Raw genomic sequence first — 19922 nt, forward strand, 5'->3', positions numbered from 1 at the left:
AAATAAGCCAATAATTAATATTGGTTTAACCAGTGGTTGATATTGGTTTGATTATAAAAATATTTGCACTTACTCTTACACTTGTGGAAGTACTTACAGGTGAAAGAAGTAACTGTAACATGGTGTCAAATAATTAGATTTCCATTAATGTCTGTAATAACTCACATTATGATTATAATAAAAGTAACTAATAAATAATGGTTATTATAATATTATAAATGACTGCTAAATCAGAGAAACTAAAAGGTTGTAAATGTGATTTTGACATTGAACTTGAAATGGTGTAAAGTGTGTAACTGTAACTAAAGGTCACTGATGTGTTGGAGGTAGATGGTAGGTGAAAGGTCAGGGGAAAGAGGAACTGATGGGAGAGCGGAGGTGACTAAGGCCTTATTGCTAAACTTCAACTTTCCTAAGAAAAGGTTAGACACAAGAGGACTGTTGAGCAACTCGGGGTCATTAGAACAGACATCATGTCTCCAAGACGGTAATGGATATGAGGTCATCGGTCCAAGTAGTCGGCCAATGAGACAGGCACAGCAACAAAGCTAGCCAATGCAAATGCACCAAAAGGGCACCAAAAGGGTCCATCCACCCTTTATAAGGTGAGTGCAAAAGAGGAATCTTTGGTTGGATCCTTCAGGCAGCTTCGAGCAAAGATCGAGATGGACAAAGAACTCTGCAGCTGAAGAAGAGCCACAGAGCCGAAGACTGTTCTGCACATGGGGACCAACCCGTTAGCCCCGCAACATGTGGCTTCAAATTGCATTTCTCTCATCAGCTGGGTTCAGGACCCCAAAGAAAAAGACCAAGGCAAAGATGAAGATAAAGACAAAGATGAAGAACTGGTGTGTTCCTTCCGTGAGACCAGCTCGTCTACATCTCAATGGACCAGAAAGATCGTGAGACGAAGAGAAAGGAGCTACAGAGCTGCAAGTCAAGAAGGAGAGGACATCTACGCGCATGAGGAAGTCACCCTGAGGCCCGAGATCTGCCGCTCTGACTCAGTACTCTTCCTGTACTGGGAGCCTCCTGCTGCTGCAACACCTTTTTCATCATCAGGCCAGTTCTGGGGTTCAAAATGCCAAACTCCGTCCCTCTCTCTCAAAGTTTCCCTTTTTTAGTTCACAGTGTCAGCATTAGGGAAAGAAAGGCTAAATTATTGATTTTACTTATTTGATTATTTCTGCTACTGATTTAAGCTGTACTGACCCTTGCAAAACTGCCTTACTAATAAAAATACTTAGCATTAAGAAAATCTAAAAGATGTTGTGGACATTCAGTTAATGAGTCACCTTAAAGTTCTTTGATGGTTGTAAAATAGCTATGAAGTTTGATTCTGGGAGGAGAAAGTGGAAAATGTTTTATAGGTTGCTTTTAGCCAAAACAACACCCTTGGGACTCGCCCGAGTCACTAAAACCACTTGCACTTGTTACTTGTTCAGTAACAAGTGCAAGTTGTAATAAAGAGAAAGAGTGACCGTTAACAGGTGTGCTCTGTGAAAGTAGTTGATTCCAGGCTGCTCAAACTGGCTACTTCACAGGGTGAAAAAGGGTGGGACATCTGGATGGAGGTCATCAGAAACCAGGCTGGTCTTTCTCGACGCCAGCTTAAACAGAGTTTACTTCAGTTCTGGACAGGGTAAATCCCGGCAGATTTAGGAAACTCAATTCACCCGTTAGATGGAGAGCGGGTAGCACATCTCCCTCCTCTGACAAGGGGAAGTAGAGAGAGAGAGAGAGAGAGAGAAAGGGGGGGGGGGGTTGCGAAACAACACACCGAACTGGAAGACATTTAAAATAGACAAAGTAAACAATCAAAACAGGAACAGTAAATAAACTGAATTATGAAGTTTCTCTAAGCTATATTGTTCTTCAAAACGAGCAGTGATTGAGACCAAAACACCAAACTGAAGACTTTTATCATCCAGTTTTGGTTGAAAGAGATAAAAGAGATCAAAAGAGAACGATAAATCCTGTAAATGGAAATTGATGAACTTGTTTTAATTAATCCATGAATTGATTTATTGCTTATTGCAACAAATCAATAAGCTTCAGGAACTTTTATAAAATGTTCCTGCTGGAGCTCCGTCAGTGACTGAACCTCCAAATGAGCTTTTTGTTCCCCGGTTTCACTACCACCAGCAGTTGATGCTGTAAACCAGTGGTCCCCAAACTACGGTCCGCGGGCCGAATCCGGCCCGCCTTCACATTTGATCCGGCCCCCTGAACAATACCAGAGAGCATTTAGATTTTTTTTCATATACCGTATTTTCTGGACTATAAGCCGCTACTTTTTTCCTAAGCTTTGAACCTTGCGGCTTATAGCCCAGTGCAGCTTATATGTGGATTTTCCTTCAACCACCAGGGGGCTCTTTAGCAGGAAATGAATCATTGGAAGTCAAAATTGGAAATAAAAGAAGAAAGCGCCCATTAAAACGGAATTAGGTTTTAATAGGGAATTGAAATTTGAGAATGCTGTTGATCAGTTAAATAGCACTGAGGGGAAAAAGAAGATTTTTCGGTTTTTTAAATAATACTAGGATCATTATGAGAATTTGAGGTATAGATATTAGGATCCAATAGATGGCAGTAGTGCAACAATAATGGATGCAAGCTGCTGTTGAAATCTAAAGAACAAGAAGAAGAAGAAGAAGAAGAAGAAGAAGAAGAAGAAGAAAGGGCCCATTTCATTTAGCACATGCTAGTAGCAACACGAAGGATCAGCGCTTTTACTGTTACAGTTACCGTTTGGAAAATACCGTAATCAGTTCAGTTAAATCTAAACTTGGCAACTTTTTCTTTTTCAACCGTCAGAAATATGATATTCAATTGACCTGTTATGACTCAAATTTTGGGTGTCCACCCCCCTCTGCTGCAACTTTCGTCTCTTGGAATAAGCCAGGTGATTCTTTCACCCTGCAAAATTGTGGAAAACCTGGAGTGGCAGAGATATCTGTGGCTCATAGCCACAGATATCTCTGCGGCTTATATATGTATGTTTACTGGGTTTTTTTTAGAAAACTTTGGGGTTGCGGCTTGTAGTCCGGAAAATACGGTATTTATTTCATAAATAGTGTTATTTCCTGGATTTTTTCTGTGAAGAACCCAGAGAGGGTTATTTGATTGAGCTTTCTGGAAAACAACACATTTTTACATTTAGGCACTCCTGCAATCGTCACAATTTTTCTGTAACAAACTGACTACGGCCCCCCACCAGAGAAGGGAAAAGTTATAAGGCCCTCACAGGAAAAAGTTTGGGGACCCCTGCCCTACATAGAAGAGAACATTCAGTTCGTTACAGTTTTTGGTTTTTAGGCTTGATGTGTATTTTGTGATTATTAATGAGTGATCGCTGTGGTAGATTAGCCACCGCTGCCATTAGCCATGGTAACACAGTGGTGGCTGATTAGCTAATTTAAACACCTGCTTTAGGTCGCCTTTTTTATTTTTAAGCTGAACCAAAACACACCTTATTCCACAGCACATCTATATGTTAAGTTTGTCAAAGTCAAGCATAACTGACCTACTTTCCTCTCCCTCGCTATTTTTTTCTTAGTTAAAACTTATTTCTCACCTTGTTATCTAGTCATAGTGTAGACAGTTCATAGCAAAATACTGCATCACTTTTTATGTGAGCTTACATTTAAGTCTAGCAGGGAAATGGGGCAGGAACTTGCGTGGGTGACATCAAGCTGCAAGGGGTCTACAGTTTAAAATAATATTGGAGCTTAGTTAAGAATACTGTGATATATATTGTCTATCATGATAAAGCAAAAATATATCAGGATATTAGACTTTCCTCATCTCCCCCAGCTCTACTGTCAAGTGCTTAACCTGCAGCAGACACAGGCTTAACCTGACAAAAGCATCCAATGCTTTTTTTTAAACCACATTTGCAATATATCTTATTGGGATTTTATCAAATGGACCAAGAGAAAGAAGCACATTGTGAAATGTATATATACTGTTTAACTTTCAGAAAAGTAACCCTTAAAATCCAGAGCAACCAAACGTCTCCAGAAGCCAAAATTCAGATAGGAGAATCTAATAAAAACATAATTAGACACTCAAATTCCAGCCTTTATGGAAGAATGATGACAAAACAAAAAAACATAAGTCCTGTTTGCCACAAGTCAAGGAGCTGAATACAAATGCTTGCCCCAACTTATCGTTTCTGCAAAAATGTGAAAACCATGATCCATTTTAGTTCCACTTTACAACTAGAATCTGCTTTGTGTTAATCTATCAAATAAAACACCACAGAAATACACGGAAGGATGGAACATGGAGGGACTGAGCCAGGAATTAAACAGTGACCCAAAACACTCAGAGAGACTGGCAGGAGCCGATGTTTCTGCATCTAACACACTGGGTTACCGCAGAAACCAGCTGCTTTGTTGACCCCCAGAAAGAAAAGTAGGAAAAACATTTCCAAACAAAACTTTATGACAAGGCGACTACCGCGTCCTCCAGGGAGCCTCGCTCTAATACAGGGGTGTCAAACTCAATTTCACCGAGGGCCACTTCAGCATATTGGCCACCCTCAAAGGGCCACATTGACGGTACAAATCAGGAGTACCCAGCTGCAGTCCTTCAGACTGCAACTTTTAGATGCATCCCTGCTAAAACACACCCCAGGCAAAAGGTTGACTTCCCTCATTAGCAGCAACTCAGTTCTGTAGAGCCTTATAATGAGTCAATGGTCCAGGTGTGTTAGAGAAGGAACACATCTAAAGTTGCAGATGGTAGCTCTGGAAAACTAGACTTGCGCACCCCTAGCATAAAATGTATGAAAATACAATGTTAATTAAAAATAAATTGAACACCTCATATTGTTAAATAACTCTTTGGAGCTTCTGGTTAGGAAGCGCATTACAAACCTTTGGTTGAAATGGCGCGTTAAATTCAAGTCTCCATTACAGACCAGAGAAAACTAAAGAGAATGCAACTTTGTGTTAATCCATCTGAGGAGCCGGCAGTTTATCTTGAGGAAATAAATGACGATGCAAAAGTTAATTAGATTGTAACATGCGCAGTGCGCTGCTCAACCACTGCGGAGGCAGTTACGCTACGCCACTGCGAAGAATTAAAAACCGCTGGGAGAAACTCATCCAGCGGATTTAACAAATGGAGCCTTCTGGGTTCACGTTACCCAGGAGAGCGGCGCTCTGGAGGAGCTGCAGACGTGACATCTGTCCGTTTCGGAGAAGCGAAAAAAAAAAAAAAAAAAAAAAAAAAAAATCCTTAAAGCGCACATCGGACCCCGCAGGGTAAAACACTCAGAGTTCAGTTGATCTGTTTGGATCAGACAGATCCAACTGACTGATGAATTAGCGCAGATTTTTCTGCAGATTTGAACCAGGAGGAAGTTGTTCAGACCCCAGCGGGTGAAGTGATGCTAATTTAAGTGAAGTCGCTTAATTTAATTTATTAAAAGTTATTGGGGCCTCAGTCAGTGGTTTTTTGTCACTACGGAGAAAAATGTAGATGCATTTATCTGCTTAATTTGTGATGGGATCAGGATTCACGGTGAATATTAACTAAACCGCATAAAATGCGGCTAAATATCCGATGTTAATATGATTATAATTTCACGGATAAAAATAGTACAGGGCCAATTTTTTTTTTTTTTTTTTTTTATGTTGTCGGTCAAGATAATGGATGACAAAATAAGTCTAGCGCCACCTGCCGCCCTGACACCAACTCACACACATCTTCATTCACAGTCTTACTTGTAGATCAATTTTTCTTTTCTTGGACGTTTTGATGTTAGCTTGTCGATGTCTCAGTTTTATTCGCTGGTAAAATCAATAAGCAGCTTAAGGTGACTCTGCTGCTCTCTAGTGGCGAGAAGCCGTAATGTTGGCTGGTAACAATTGGAATGCATTATGGGAGATGTAGTTTGTAGTCAATTCGTGCTCAAAACCTATTTTAAGTCAATCATGGACCTATAAAACGCTGGAGGGCCACATAAAATGACATGGCGGGCCACATGTGGCCCGCGGGCCTTGAGTTTGACACATGTGCTCTAATAGAACAGAGACAAGATGTCCAACACGAGCCAGACTCGAGCCAGACCTCAAAATCTCTGGGAGGATGAAGAGATTTTTTGAGCAATGACAAGTGCATTAAATATTCATTATCATGACCAAAGAGGACGTGTGGGATATTAAAACGGGAGCCGACGTCGCCGCGCTCGTTACAGCCACAGTGTTTTGTCCACTCGTGAGTTCTGACACTGTGGCCAAATATCTTTTATATGTCGGCTCGGCCCCTGGGGCCAACGCCAGATAGAGGAAGCGGAGAAAGAAAAACGTGTAGAAAAGAGGGATTGGACAAGAAAATTACTGCAACCTCAGGGGAGCCCTGCAGCCCTGCTACAGTACAGACAAAGTAATAAGCAGTGATTTTCAGTTTCAGCCCCTTTACTGTAACTCAACTGCACTCTGCCACTGTGCTTGTGGGATGGAGTGTGTATGATTTATGGTGGGCTGTGTGTAACTTTTTAAGCCATTTATTAGTATATGTGCAGGTGTGCATGACATGTAAGCAACTAACATTTATTGGTTATAGTCCTATGGTTTCTTTGTGCTGCGATGCTTAAATGGGGATTTCTGTAAACATTTTTTGCTAAACCCACACACTGTGGGAGTGAGCATGAGTAAGATCTATTGTCTTTGTAAGGCTTAAGCAAACGCAGGAAAGTGAAGCTAGATAGCCTTATTATGAACCACTGGCACACAGGATGAAGCTGAAGTCAAGTTTAGAGAAAATAAGTGAAACTCGGAGACCCAAAGGCAACATGCTGATTTCTTGTTGCGACAGAGAGAAAATGAACAGCCTCGCTCTCTTGGGAGAACATCAATTATGGTTTGTTCCACAAAGTGGGGCAAAGCAAAAAACAACAGAAGGGGAAGGAACTCACAAATAAAAACATGCTCAATCTGTTACAATCTGTCTAGATATTAACATGTTTTACAGTAGAAACAGTTTAACTAATCAGTAGTTTAGATAGGGCCTAAATAAATCAGACCTGGTTCAAGCCCACAGGCATTGTGTCATTATCCGAACTGATGGGCCCAAGCCCAAGGAAAGCCTGATGTATTATTTCCATTATGATTTACTGCTGACTTCCATTTCTAGACTACCATGTAAGTAAGGAGTGCAACTTCTCCTGTTTTTAGCTTTTATTTAATATCTTCCATATTAAATATGGAAGATATGGAAGAAATATGGAGCCAAGGTCAAATCCTCTGGGATGTGTGACTGGTACCATCTTCTCACTGCAGTGTGCTCTGCTTGTACAGATTAACTTCAGTAATCACTTTGTTAGAGAATTTTCAGTATTATCATTTTGTAATTACTTTAGTTCACATTCAGTCTATAGATTGTTGTGATTTTCTGTTTAAAGTGTTCTCTTCCTTATGTGTGTATGTACTGACCTGGAGGTCACGACTGTCTGTTCATCTTCATGTGAAACAAGTTAACTCTGTTTCCCAGACCTTAAATCCTTATCAACCAAAATACCTCCTAACTAAGGAACTGCCTGTGTGCAGTCGTATTTTGTTTTGTTGACAGCTTGACCGAGATTTGAACCGGGCTCAGACCATAGATCAGATATCACACCTGGTACTGGGTTGTTCGTTGTTTAGGTTAGAAGTTTTACGACCTTTGTTGTTCTTCCTGACTGCCCCTTTTGGCTGTTCTGCTTGGACAATAAAACAGGGGCTCACGCGGAAGCAGACCAGAACTCTCTGTGAACGGCTTGGAGAAGCTGCTATCGGAGATTTCTCCTTTTGCAAAAGCTTTGTCATAAAATTCATATACGTTGTCTGTGGTTCTTTTATGTAGGATCAAGAAAAAGTACCTATTACACTTCATTTCCTGAACAGGTTAAACTATCTACTCATCTATTTGTAGTAAATTAACACTACTTTGTCTTAGGAGTTCTGGTTAGTTTTTCCCTGTGCTGAATGTATTACAGGTTTATTAAACACGCTACAGAAACCTGAACTTGACCATCAAGCTAATAATTCTGACCCGACTCGGTCTGAGTCTCAGCTCAGGTTTGGGCCATAAATATAAACTCTAATGAGCAGCATGCTGTTGTTGGTTTTAGAGGGATTCTTTTAATGCTCTTTGGTACGGCAAACCAGTTTGTACTTTAATTCTGCCTGGATGACAGAACAACACTCCTTCCCTACTGTTTATCTGATCTTCCTGTTTTCCTCCTTCACCTCCACCTTTTGACTAATCTATTCACTGCACACACTGAAACCATCTCTGCCTTGCATCTTCAACTCCATCTCCAAAAATCAACCTGACCTCCTCCCTCCGATTACTCATTTCTAATTCTTTCCATTCTGGTTCCTCACAATAAAATCATCTGCTCTGCCACCCGTCTTTTTGTTAGTGCCTCCATCCCCAATCTATCACAGTTGTCATAGTTACCATCTTGTAAACGTTTCATTTCAAAAATACAAAAATCCTTTTGTTACAAATCAGCCATAAGACTAGTCATTGTCCGCCCATACCGCTATGTCAAATCAAATTTATCAAACAAACTCTAGTTTAGTTTCAGGTTTGAACATTTTTACTGAAGCAGATTCATCATCATCTTATTTTTAAGCCTACAAACTTTTTTTATTGTACCTGTTGCAATATTTTTATAAGAAATAACACAAACCACAGTAGTAATTCTCTAAATTTAGTAACCTTGAGACCCAAGGGAGGGAGGCAGTGGTGAGTCCTGATTTACAGATCAATACGCCACAAAGCAGTGAAAAAGTAAAAAAAATCTGTCAGAATCAGATTTATTTGCCAAGTTTGTTCACACAGATCTGACTTCGGTTCCACTTTATCAAAAGAAATTAAGCATTATGTGATGATGAAAAATATCCTAAGATACATTTTTTGCAACAAGTTATTTAGGGAAACATCCTTTGTTTCTAAGCTTCCAGTAGTTTGATTAATTGGTTTGATTATTTAATGACAAATAACTTGCTGTGAAGTTTGTACTTTTGCTTAGTTTTCAGCTGCAGCACATGTAGCATGATGCTGTATTCAAGTACTATATGCAAACTACATAATCCATTGTAAATGACTCAAATATTTTTCTTATTATTAAAAATGTGGATATTTCAGGTTTGCTCAACTTGTCCAAGTAATTATATTTAAAGAGTTTGTTTTCTTGCAATAATGTAATAGTTTTTATTTAAAAATTCTGTTTAAAACATGAATTATTCATTTAAATGTTGTAAAAATGCAACGTTTCTTTTTTCACAAGATAAAACACTGAGCCTCAGAGTAAAGACTGCAAATTAAATTAAACCTCAAAACAATGAATGGACTGATTAAAGAGCAGAAGGTTTTAAAACCAGGAAAGACTGAAAACTTTTATGAATGAAAGAATAACCACAACAAAGCTGTGAAACAGAAGGAAAGTTGGAGATCAAAGCTGCAACTCAAAGAAGATTTCGTAGCATAAAGGGAGACAATTTATTCTTAGAATAACTATAAATAGCTCATCTGGGTGCAAAACCAACACCAGAGAATTGCTCTGCTTTGAACCATCAGCAAACCTAATCTAGGCCATTTTGCTCAGCATTAAACAACAATCTGAGTGAATAACTAGTGGGAAAGCACATTGAGCATTTTACAGTATTGAGGTCAGCCTAAGACATGTTTGCTGAGTTTCCTCAATCTCAGAAGAGTTGTTAGCAACAAGCAGAGAAAGAGGAAAAGGTTAGGAGGGGGAAATGTGAAGAAAAAAGCAGAAAGCAGAGCCAACAGCAGAAAAAGACAAAGAGAAAACTGAAAGATTTATACATGAGGAGATTAAACACATTAAAGTTTGTATGGAAAACAACAGGAATAAGTCACAGAAGAAAAAGTGGAAGAGGAGCATATTAGAAGAAGTGATAGAAAATAAATATTGAGGAGGAGGAAGACTAGGACATTATTCCAAGAAGGGAAAGTAACTTGAAGGTAAAGGGGATGAGAAGGATAAAGGGAGGGTAGAGGAAGAGAGATACCAAGGTGGGACTAAAATAAGCAGCTTATTAAAGGCACACGGAAAGAGCAGCAGCAGCTTTTCCTCCGCTATCCTCCTGAGAAATCTGGGGATAATATGTTGCAGAGGAAAAAAAAAAAACATTTTGCTTACCGCTCCTTAAAAACAGGCTTAACTAGGGTGAAACCAAAAAGGCAGGGCGCAGAGAGATAAAACACTGCTGCTGACGGCAGCCGATTCGGGCCGAGACGCGGGACAGAACTGGGTTGGCGTCTTTATCAGCTTATTTAAAGGAACGTGGCATTTGGTGGGGGCTTTGGTTCACACCAACTTAAAATATCATCATGGAGATGTTGCAGTCTGTGGAATGGGAAGAGAAATGGTGGCACTATTCTGAGGCCGGCGGACAGCGCGGAACAGTTATCCCTCTGTGATATGTTAAATAATTTACCACAATACAATATGGACTTTTTAATGCTTTGGAAAGCTAACTGACAAAGTAGGACAATGCTAAAGCCTAAACTGGTGGTCACACTTTGAGATGAATAACTTACAATTTGCAAAATAGTATTTCTTTTTTATTTACTATAATGCCAACATGAAAAGCTGATTAAAGATTAAACTTTATTTGAAGCTTCTCTACTTGACTTAAATAGGTCTCAGATTTTTTCTCTATTTTTATTGTTGTGTATACTGCAGTGACACCTCTGATATATATTACATTAAATACAAAGATATATAGTTTGAGAAATGAAGCTTCAAGAAAATGAAGCAGAATCATTCCAATCTGTGTAGCTAATGCATTTCTTAACTGCTTGATTTTGTTTTGACTGAAAGTAAAGCCACAATATGTAACTTTTATTAAAAAAACATTTTTTTGTACATATTTGTTAAAGCTGTCAACAGTCAACAACATTCTCAAATTTCAATTCCCTATTAAAACCTAATTCCGTTTTAATGGGCGCTTTCTTCTTTTATTTCCAATTTTGACTTCCAATGATTCACTTCCTGCTAAAGAGCCCCCTGGTGGCTGAAGAAAAATCCACATATAAGCTGCACTGGGCTATAAGCCGCAAGGTTCAAAGCTTAGGAAAAAAGCAGCGGCTTATAGTCCAGAAAATACGGTATATGAAAAAAAATCTAAATGCTCTCTGGTATTGTTCAGGGGGCCGGATCAAATGTGGAGGCGGGCCGTAGTTTGGGGACCACTGTCTTAAAGGGACAGCAACCCGCCTACATGAACTGGAAATGTTTTGCGGCTCCACAGGGAGGTCAGCATCCCCTCTTCATCTCTGCTCCATCTTCTCCACTAAACACTCTACTCTCTGTATTATTTTCATATTCATCTGGTGCTAGTAGTTTACCAGCCTTTCACTCTGCTGTTAAGCTGAATCAGATTAATAATAATACTTAGGACTATTACATCCAAAGTCATTTTTTCAAATGACGTAAAATGTGTTTCTGTTTCTTTTTGCTTTGTGTGTGTCTGGCTGTGAACTCAGGTGGTTTATAGCAATGTGGTTTTAAAGATAGCAGCACACGGGACGCCGCTCCTTATCGCCAGGTTATCATGAACAACCCTTCTGTCTCTATCCCACAGGCGGAGGCGAGAGAGCAACAGAGGGAAACGGGAGAGAGAAAAGAGAAAGAAAAAAACGAAGGAGGAGGAGGAGAGGAGAATGTCAAACTGTCTGGCCTTTTCTTGGCAATCTTACCACGCTGTCTGTCTGAGAAATTAATCTTCTGTCATCTTTAGATAGGAATCTCTCACTTATCTGTCTCCACCCACGCCTCCTTCCACTTTGCCGTTCCCCTTTCACTCTAGCTGCATCACTTATTTTCTTTTAATTTATTTTTTTCCACATTTCACCCACCCATCCAGTATTTACAGTGTTTCTGTGACTTTCTTCCGGTCTCTCTACATTACTGGAGAGAAGAAGCTCTTTTAACACTTTTTGCACTCGTATTCTCTGCCTGGACACTTTTCCTCCATCAAACTGTCCGATTTCCACAGAGACACTTATCAAACGTTTCATTCTTCTGTAAATTATGTTCAGTTGGTTTTTGGTCTTTTTTCTTCACAATGCTAGAAAGGAGATGACATTAACTTCAAATTAATTTCACAACATTGTTTGCATCTATAATGTACTTCTGAAGCTTTAATTGAATCAATAATGAATGAATGATGATGCAACACGGAAAATAACTCGGGTTAGTTCTCATTTGTGGACGTCTGCAGGTGATATAATTTGCAAAAGTATTCATAACCACGTAAACTTCTCCAGAAGCCAAGGGAAGTCTCATTTACAGCATATTAAACCCAAACATTTGGAAGAAGTGGAGCAACACTCCACATGAGGAAACAGCATAACATGATGTAAAGCTAAAACAAAGTCAATTTCATGATACTGCCCCTTTTATTAAGATAATCATTTTTCTCCGACCTCTCAGTTTGCAGAACTTTGTGTGGCTCTTTTGCAAAAACATCCTAATAAAATACATGAAGTTTGAGGTCATAATGCCACAAAATGTAATAAGGGAAACAATTGAAAACACTACAAATAACAGCTACAACAAAGTCCCTGGACTTGTTTTCATGGGACTAATAACAGCTTTATTCTTCTCCTTTAATCTTCTAAGTAAGGAGATTTTTATGTGAATCCGTCACTTCAACTGATTCAACATGAAAACATCAAAAGTTAACAGAAAGACTAGATCAGTAAGGAGGGAGGATAAAAAGATGGCTCTTACATGTTTCTCCCCTTCGATCCTCTTATCAGCCTGTTGAACAGCCTCCATGTATTTAAAATACAACTCCATCAGTCGATCAACCTGAAGATATAATGAGGAAGTGTTGGACGGAAGAACGATGACGTGAGATTAGAAAGCAAAGAGGCGAAACAAGATAGACTCATATAATTAGAAAAGTACTTAGATTGTGTAAAACGTTGGCTGGCTAAAAAGTCTCTCCAAATAAATTAAGATAAAAATAAAGCTTGCAGCTCTAATAATGGAAACTGTTGGTTCTTCTGCCAAGTCTTTCATCAGGAGCCCTTAGAGTTAGTTTTGATTCTGGTTTTACTTTAGATGATCACATTAAGTCTCTGGTTCAATCATATGTTTATTATTTTTAAAATATGCCTAAGCTTAGTATGGTACAGTATCTTTTAGCATTTATTGTGAAAACTTCCTTATTACGATAACAATTATGACTCATCGTTGTCACGATAACGATAATTAATGGTTGCCGGAGTCACTTCCAGCTGGACTTTCCACTGACATGGCATTTCAGTCCATGGTCTTCTTTTCATGAACAAAATGCTCACGCTGTCTCAGACTGGAAGGGAGGAAAGTCTTTCCATTGTTATTCAATAGATTTGGGCTCAAGCTAGGCTGAGGAAAATTATTTTATTTTGTTCTCTAAGCTATTCTTGAGTAAAATTAGTTTTAGGTCATTACCATTGACCTATGACCTATGACCTGTGACTGAGTTTTCTGACAGTGAGCTGTGTCTTCATATCCTTAATACTTCATTGTGCTCCAAACAGACTCAATGTTCTTGATAAATACAGCAAAGAAACTCCAAAATAAATGAGTTTTTCCATCTGAATGTTTCAATTTAGCATCTTTTTAGGATCAATCTAAATGAGAGTCAATGTGGCTCCATCTAATGGAAATAAACATAAAGCTGCTTGTTGTTACCTTTAGCAAGAATAAGCTTGTTTTTGAGCTTTCATGTGGGCGGACCACCTGAAACCACCAAGTTGTTTTAAACAAAACAAACAGCTGATAAAAGATTAAAAGGCACAATTCACATTAATTAAACTGCTTGCTCAAAACTGGACAATAATCCAAGGAGACATACTAGTCACTTCAGAGGTACAAACATTTCAACATGGCTACTCTCAAAAGTAGCCATGTTGAACCTAAAATGGACTAAAACCTTTAATAATGACCTTCATGCAACCTTCTCTAAACTTTTGAATAGACAAACAATATTTCTGTACACTGACCTGTCATGATAAATTATACAAGAAGTTATTGTGATAAACGATAATATTGTTGTTTTGAGACCATTTTTAGTAATATAATAGAAATGGATAAATAATGCAAGAACACATTAAATGGTGATTGCATGCTTCTGCTTAAACATCCTGCTTTCATGGCAAAACATCTGTGTGGTGTGAAGGGTTTACTTATTCCAGAAGTTTACCTTAACTTAATGTGAATAGTGTAATTTTCCTAAATGATGCACAAATCATTGCCTGACTCAGCTAAATTTGATTACCTAACCACATACTTATATTCATGCAGGTGTACATTTTCAACTGAATAAATTTCAATAGAAAAGGGGCCTGGACAGGTCTGTCTATCTGCATAGGAGACAAACTCAAGAAAATGGTTGAATGGAGCAGAGAGACAAATTTCACTAAAGCTTTCAGTGCAACAAAAATAAATAAAAACTTTGTTTGAATTTCAATGAATAGAAGTGAGTCCAAAACAAAAAAACACAGAAGGAGTAAGGATGAAAAATATTTTAAAATAAATCAAAAGACGTCAAAAGGAACGAGAGAACAGCCAACCTTTTCACAGTCGTTTTCTGTAAACTTGTTGAGGAGTCTGGTTCTCTGCTGGGACTTGAGGTTTCTCAGCATGGAAGCGATGACGGAGCAGACGTGTTCTGAGGAAGAGTTAAAAGTAATGCTGTGAACAAGCATCTCAAGTCCCACCAACAGTGTATGGAGGCTAATTACATCTAAAAACATAGTAGATTACAGAGAAATGAGCGCACAACACAAAAGTGCTTGAACTTTAATCAACATGTTTCAATTCTGACCAAATAAAAAAACGTAAAGCACATTATAAGCTAAAGCCCTGAGAAGCAGCAACCTGATTAGCATCTGATCATTTGAAATTACAGCACAGAGCTAGCTTAGAGCAAGAGTAGAAGAAAATGTAAATGAAATTTTGGAAATCGATTTTCATTTCGGAGCCTGCTGGAATGTGTAGCAGTTTTGGCCGAGGCTGAATGATGTTTCTTGGGGTGATAGAAATATGTCTGTGGCAGCTTTGGGGCCATTTAAGGCGCAGAAGATCTGCAGACATGTTAATTGACTAAATTAGCAACACAAACATATTGAAACCCCCTGTTACTCATGCTCAAGAAGGATCATATTCACATCTCCTTTTAGTCAGCGGCTCCCGGAGCAGGTGGCAATCATAGCACAATATTTCTCCAAGATATTGAATGGAAATGCGGTGCACACACTAGGGAGGCAGTCAGGGGATGACATTGTAAAAATCTCTAGATATATACAAAGCGAAGGCAGAAAAATGTAATTGGACTTTATCAACAAGAGGTCAATATTCTCTCTCAATGAGGCTTTGCAGTTGCTAAGCAACAGGAGTGCATGAATCAATCCCGTTTCTGTGTTTTAAAAGGGGGTCTTGTTTGCTGTCGGCTTCCTTTGTGCAATCCTCCCGTGACCCGCAGCGTCTTTACTCACAAGACATGAGAGCTGAGAAAACTAAGGACTGTAACACCTGCCGCCATCAGTAGGTTCAGAAGACACAAAGATCCATCAAGAGTAAGAGTGTGAGTAGAAACAGAGGAGAAAGTGCACTGGAACAATACACAACACAGCAATCAGGAGGATTTAAAAGCACAGACCTGAGGTAAAAACATGCGTTACGGCCCCTGGCCTCTTGAGGCTGTGCAGGTTCCCTTTTTTGTTATGCAGGTTCAGCTGAGAGAGCACACCTTCCTGATTGGCTGCCTGAAGGCTGCAGGGGAGCGGCTACACCATTGGACCAGCAGAGGATTACAAGCCAATCAGACATTGATGAGGCCCACCTGCACCATATAAAAGGCTCCTGAATCCATTCCTCCAGTAGGGCAGCTAGTTGGAAAAGGTTTTGTGAAGCTGTCCCCCACGTTTGGTGTTTGCAACTGCTTTAGGCAGTTTGTTTTGAGCCATTTTGTACAACTGCTGTGGCAGTTTTGAACTATTTTGTTTCTGCTTGCTCTGCTAAGTAGCTTGACTGCTTTAGATTGCTTTGCCAAGCCAGAAGCTTGTTTGGGAGGCTTGGTGCTCCCTTTGTGTGTTCTTTTTTCCCCCTTTTAGTTATTTTCAGTTTACTTTGAATTGACTTGTTTGGACATTTTGTAACTTTAATTTGCACTTGACATTCTTGAGTTTGTTAATCCCTTTTGTTTTGCATTAATTTGGTTAAATTGTATTGTTTTGTGAAACTTTCTTTTGTAATAAATCATTTTACATTCCAATTGTTACTCTGGACACATCTTATGTTACCGCCCCTGGACCCCTAGACCTTGGGGACGTAACATAAGAAATAAACATCAGGAAAAACTCACATAAGGGACATATGCAATAAATTCATCAGACAAAAGCCTACATTTTTGTGAAATAAGTCATCCAAAATCTAATTATGCTGTTTAAGCTCTAAAGAATGCAGGTTTGCATATTTAATAGAAAAACTAGGAATCCACTGATCCACTTTTTCAGCACCAATACCTAGGCCTGTCACGATAACAAATTTTGCTGGACGATTGTCTAAAAAATTATTGCAATAAACGATAATATTGTTTCAAGACCTTTTGACATTGATTTAATGGAAATGACATCATAATGCATGCAATTTCCTGCCATAGATAGATACACTTTATTTTTAAAAGAACACATAACATTGGAACTGATAAACTAAATAAAACAACCAAAAACAAAAATAAAAAGGATTCTCAGTCTCCATTAACAAAAAACGTACTTGAATAAAAAGTAAACAACATGAAGCCAAAGTGGAAATAAATATTGCATTCAACCAAAAGAGTGCAGATTATAAAGTCTGTATACTATATACAGCTGACACGGCGCAACCCGAAGTCCAGCGGACATCAGAGATGATATGTGGAAACAACATGAATGTTTATTCAACATTTCGTGCAAAGAATATAGAAATAAAAAGGAGAGGAGTTGGAGCCAAATTGCTACCGCAGTTGATAAACCCGGTAAGTTTTCAGCTGTTCTTCGTTAACGTGACATAAATAGGTTATAATGATTTTCATTCAGTCAGGACTTTACGCTGACTCTAGCCACATGCGTCACAGGTAGATTTTCGTAAAGCATTGATTAATGCCTGGTTTTAAAATGAATTAACTGGACTTGTAGCCATTATTTTGGACACCACAGGGCACGACGAACCCGATCGTACCGTTATACCGAGGACTTATGTCGGCTAATGTGTCTCTCAGGTTTTGAAAATGGGCCGACAATCGGCGACAACTCCTGCCGTGTGCGCTGGACATTACACTAAGGAAATGAGGAAGGGAGGGTCAGTGGAGAACACCGGAGTTGAGCCTTTTTTCATTCAGTGTCATCAAGAGAAAGAAAAAAAGGCAGGAAGAGACGATAAAGCCGATAATTAAAATGAGGTTGATAGGTTTAATTTATTGTGCGATTAATTGATTTATCGTTTATCGTGACAGGCCTACTAATACCAATATCTGAGGTTTAGTATCGGCTGATATCGATCCGATACAGAAAATCAGCTGAACTGTCTTTAAAAAAAGTTTATTTTTTTAAACACAGAAGAAAATGTGGTAACACTTTATTTGAAGGGGGTTGAATAAGACTGTCATGACACCATCATAAAGATGACATAACATGTCATGAATATTTATGACTGTTGTCATAAAGTGTCATTCGGTAAATTATGACACTTTTAATACAAAGTTGACATTATTCAAAATGTCTTTGTTATGACAACTTGACATTAACCAAGAAATCATTACTGTTTAAACTTTACCTTTAATAACATAAAGTTACCTAATTTTTAAAGTGCAATCAGTAATACTTATATAACAAATTTATATCAGCAACTCTTCACCAGTGAAGCTCACTGAAACACACCAACAGCTTCACAAGCTAACATGGAAAAACAACTTTAATTTGATCAGTCAGTGTAGTTAGCAGAAAAACAGCCAATGGAAAATAAATAATAAAGAAACTGATAAAATCAATAGATTTACTACCTCGGCTAAACATGTAAAAACTGCAACAAACATTTTTTTCAAAGGGGTCAGAAGAGCAACAAGGAAAGATAAACTAAGGGCAAAACTGAATTGTCACAAAGCCTGATCTGGGATTTTTTTCAATATCAGGAACAATACAGATATTAATATTGGAACGGGTTAATTGAATTAACTGCAGGGTTTGTAATCAATTACATACAATTAATTGCATTTTAATCATATATTTATAATTATGACAAATATATAGATAAGAAAGCAATATTTTCAATTCAAATGGCATTTTTTCAGCTATATTATTAAATAAATAGACTCATGAGCTCAACATCAAAGATTTTTATTGTTTATGTTCTATTATTTCAGTTATTCAACCATCTGAAACAATGGAAAGTTGCAGGTTTGATTCCAGATGCAATGTTTTAATGTGTGCCTACACGTCGGTCTAGGAGTGTGTGTTTCAGTGTGTAAAACCAGGTTAATGTGGCTCAGGTGTAAAAATCCTGAGTGGATGACAAGACTAGAAAGAGAAACACCACAAGTTATGTCTAATTATCATTAAAATTTTTGAGCCAAGAATAAATACTGTACATTCCACTATGTTTTTTAGCTTTAATTGGTGAGATTATTTTCAATGCATCAAATAATCTTTGAGAAAAATCACTCAACACAACATGCTGGGACATCTGCTATTTGAGCAGCATGTGAAGAGGTCACACTTTGGTAATCAGTTTATTGCAACACACTTGGTGAAAATTAAAATGACTTTCACAGATTTTTTTTTTTGGGCGGGGGGAGGGGGGAGTAGAGAGAGAGAGAAAAAAAAAAAAGAGAGAGAGAGAGAGAGGATACCACTATCTTAAGTAAAAATAAACAGATTTGAAGCTTGAACAAATGATGGAAACCTACCGCAGCATAGTACTGTCTATATACTGAAAAACAAGATTTCCAGAACAAACTGGCAAATAAACTCAACTTGGTCCAAGAAAACTCTCAAAACAACCGAGATGAATTGCGCTGGTCCAACAGTAGAAATCACAACTTTGATCGCTTTTGATCAATGTTTGGCAGCTTAAATATTGACTAGAAACTAAGAATTCCCATCATATAGGTCAATAAATGCACCAGCCAACAGTCGTGTGACGCACTTTTTTTTTGAGTTTATTAAATAAGCAATAAAGAGGCAGCAGCCCCTCCATGACCTCCTATGTCTACTATTGGTCAATAGAGCTTTGGAACCAACGTCACTGGATCAGTCGCTCGGTGCCATCTGTGCAGGCCACAGACCAAAACAAACTTTATCCTGGTGGTTTTGTTGTGTTGCCGACTGCAGTGAAGTTAGTTTCGAGTTGGATATTCCAATATCCGCTGAGCAAGCAGCGTTTAGCTCAAGGTTGATCCGATTTATGAATGCTAATTTCGGCCAGCTGTTCTCGAGCTCCGTCCTCAGCGCTCGGAGGTTCACTTCACTGCAGTCGGTAAAACCACCAGGTTTTATTGTGCATTATCACATAATTATTTCTAAAAAAGTTTGTTTTGGTCTGTGGCCTGCAAAGATGGCACCGAGCGACTGCACCTAAACGCCCCACAACGTCTGACGCAGTGACGTTGGTTCCAAAGCGCTATTGGCCAATAGAACACATAGAAGGCGGCTCTCCTTATAACATAACAACGCAGCAGAAAAACAGCGAGCAGAAAAGGGAGAAGCAAAAAAAAGACAAAGCAAAATATCTATTTTTATTGACAAAAACGCATGTTTAGGGGAAATGAAAAAGAAAATACATTACTTGATGGAAACTCATGTGTAAGGAAAAGGGAAAACTAAATATATATTTATGCTTTTATTTCTTATTATGTCGGTTT

General features: G+C 38.5%; 1 protein-coding gene across 1 annotated transcript in view; it reads right to left on the minus strand.

Annotated features, from left to right (window-relative positions):
- Positions 1-19922, minus strand: part of ctnnbl1 (catenin, beta like 1) — a 100895-nt gene that overhangs the window by 29896 nt on the left and 51077 nt on the right. Inside the window, exons 12-13 of the mRNA XM_088006877.1 lie at positions 14599-14696; positions 12767-12847 (exon numbers count right to left, since the gene is read on the minus strand). Coding sequence (XP_087863003.1) covers positions 12767-12847; positions 14599-14696 — 179 coding nt within the window. The remainder of the gene's footprint in view (positions 1-12766; positions 12848-14598; positions 14697-19922) is intronic.

The sequence above is a fragment of the Poecilia mexicana genome, unplaced genomic scaffold, assembly GCF_051168715.1.
Source record: "Poecilia mexicana isolate PSO_F unplaced genomic scaffold, ASM5116871v1 scaffold_7, whole genome shotgun sequence".
NCBI lineage: Eukaryota > Metazoa > Chordata > Actinopteri > Cyprinodontiformes > Poeciliidae > Poecilia > Poecilia mexicana.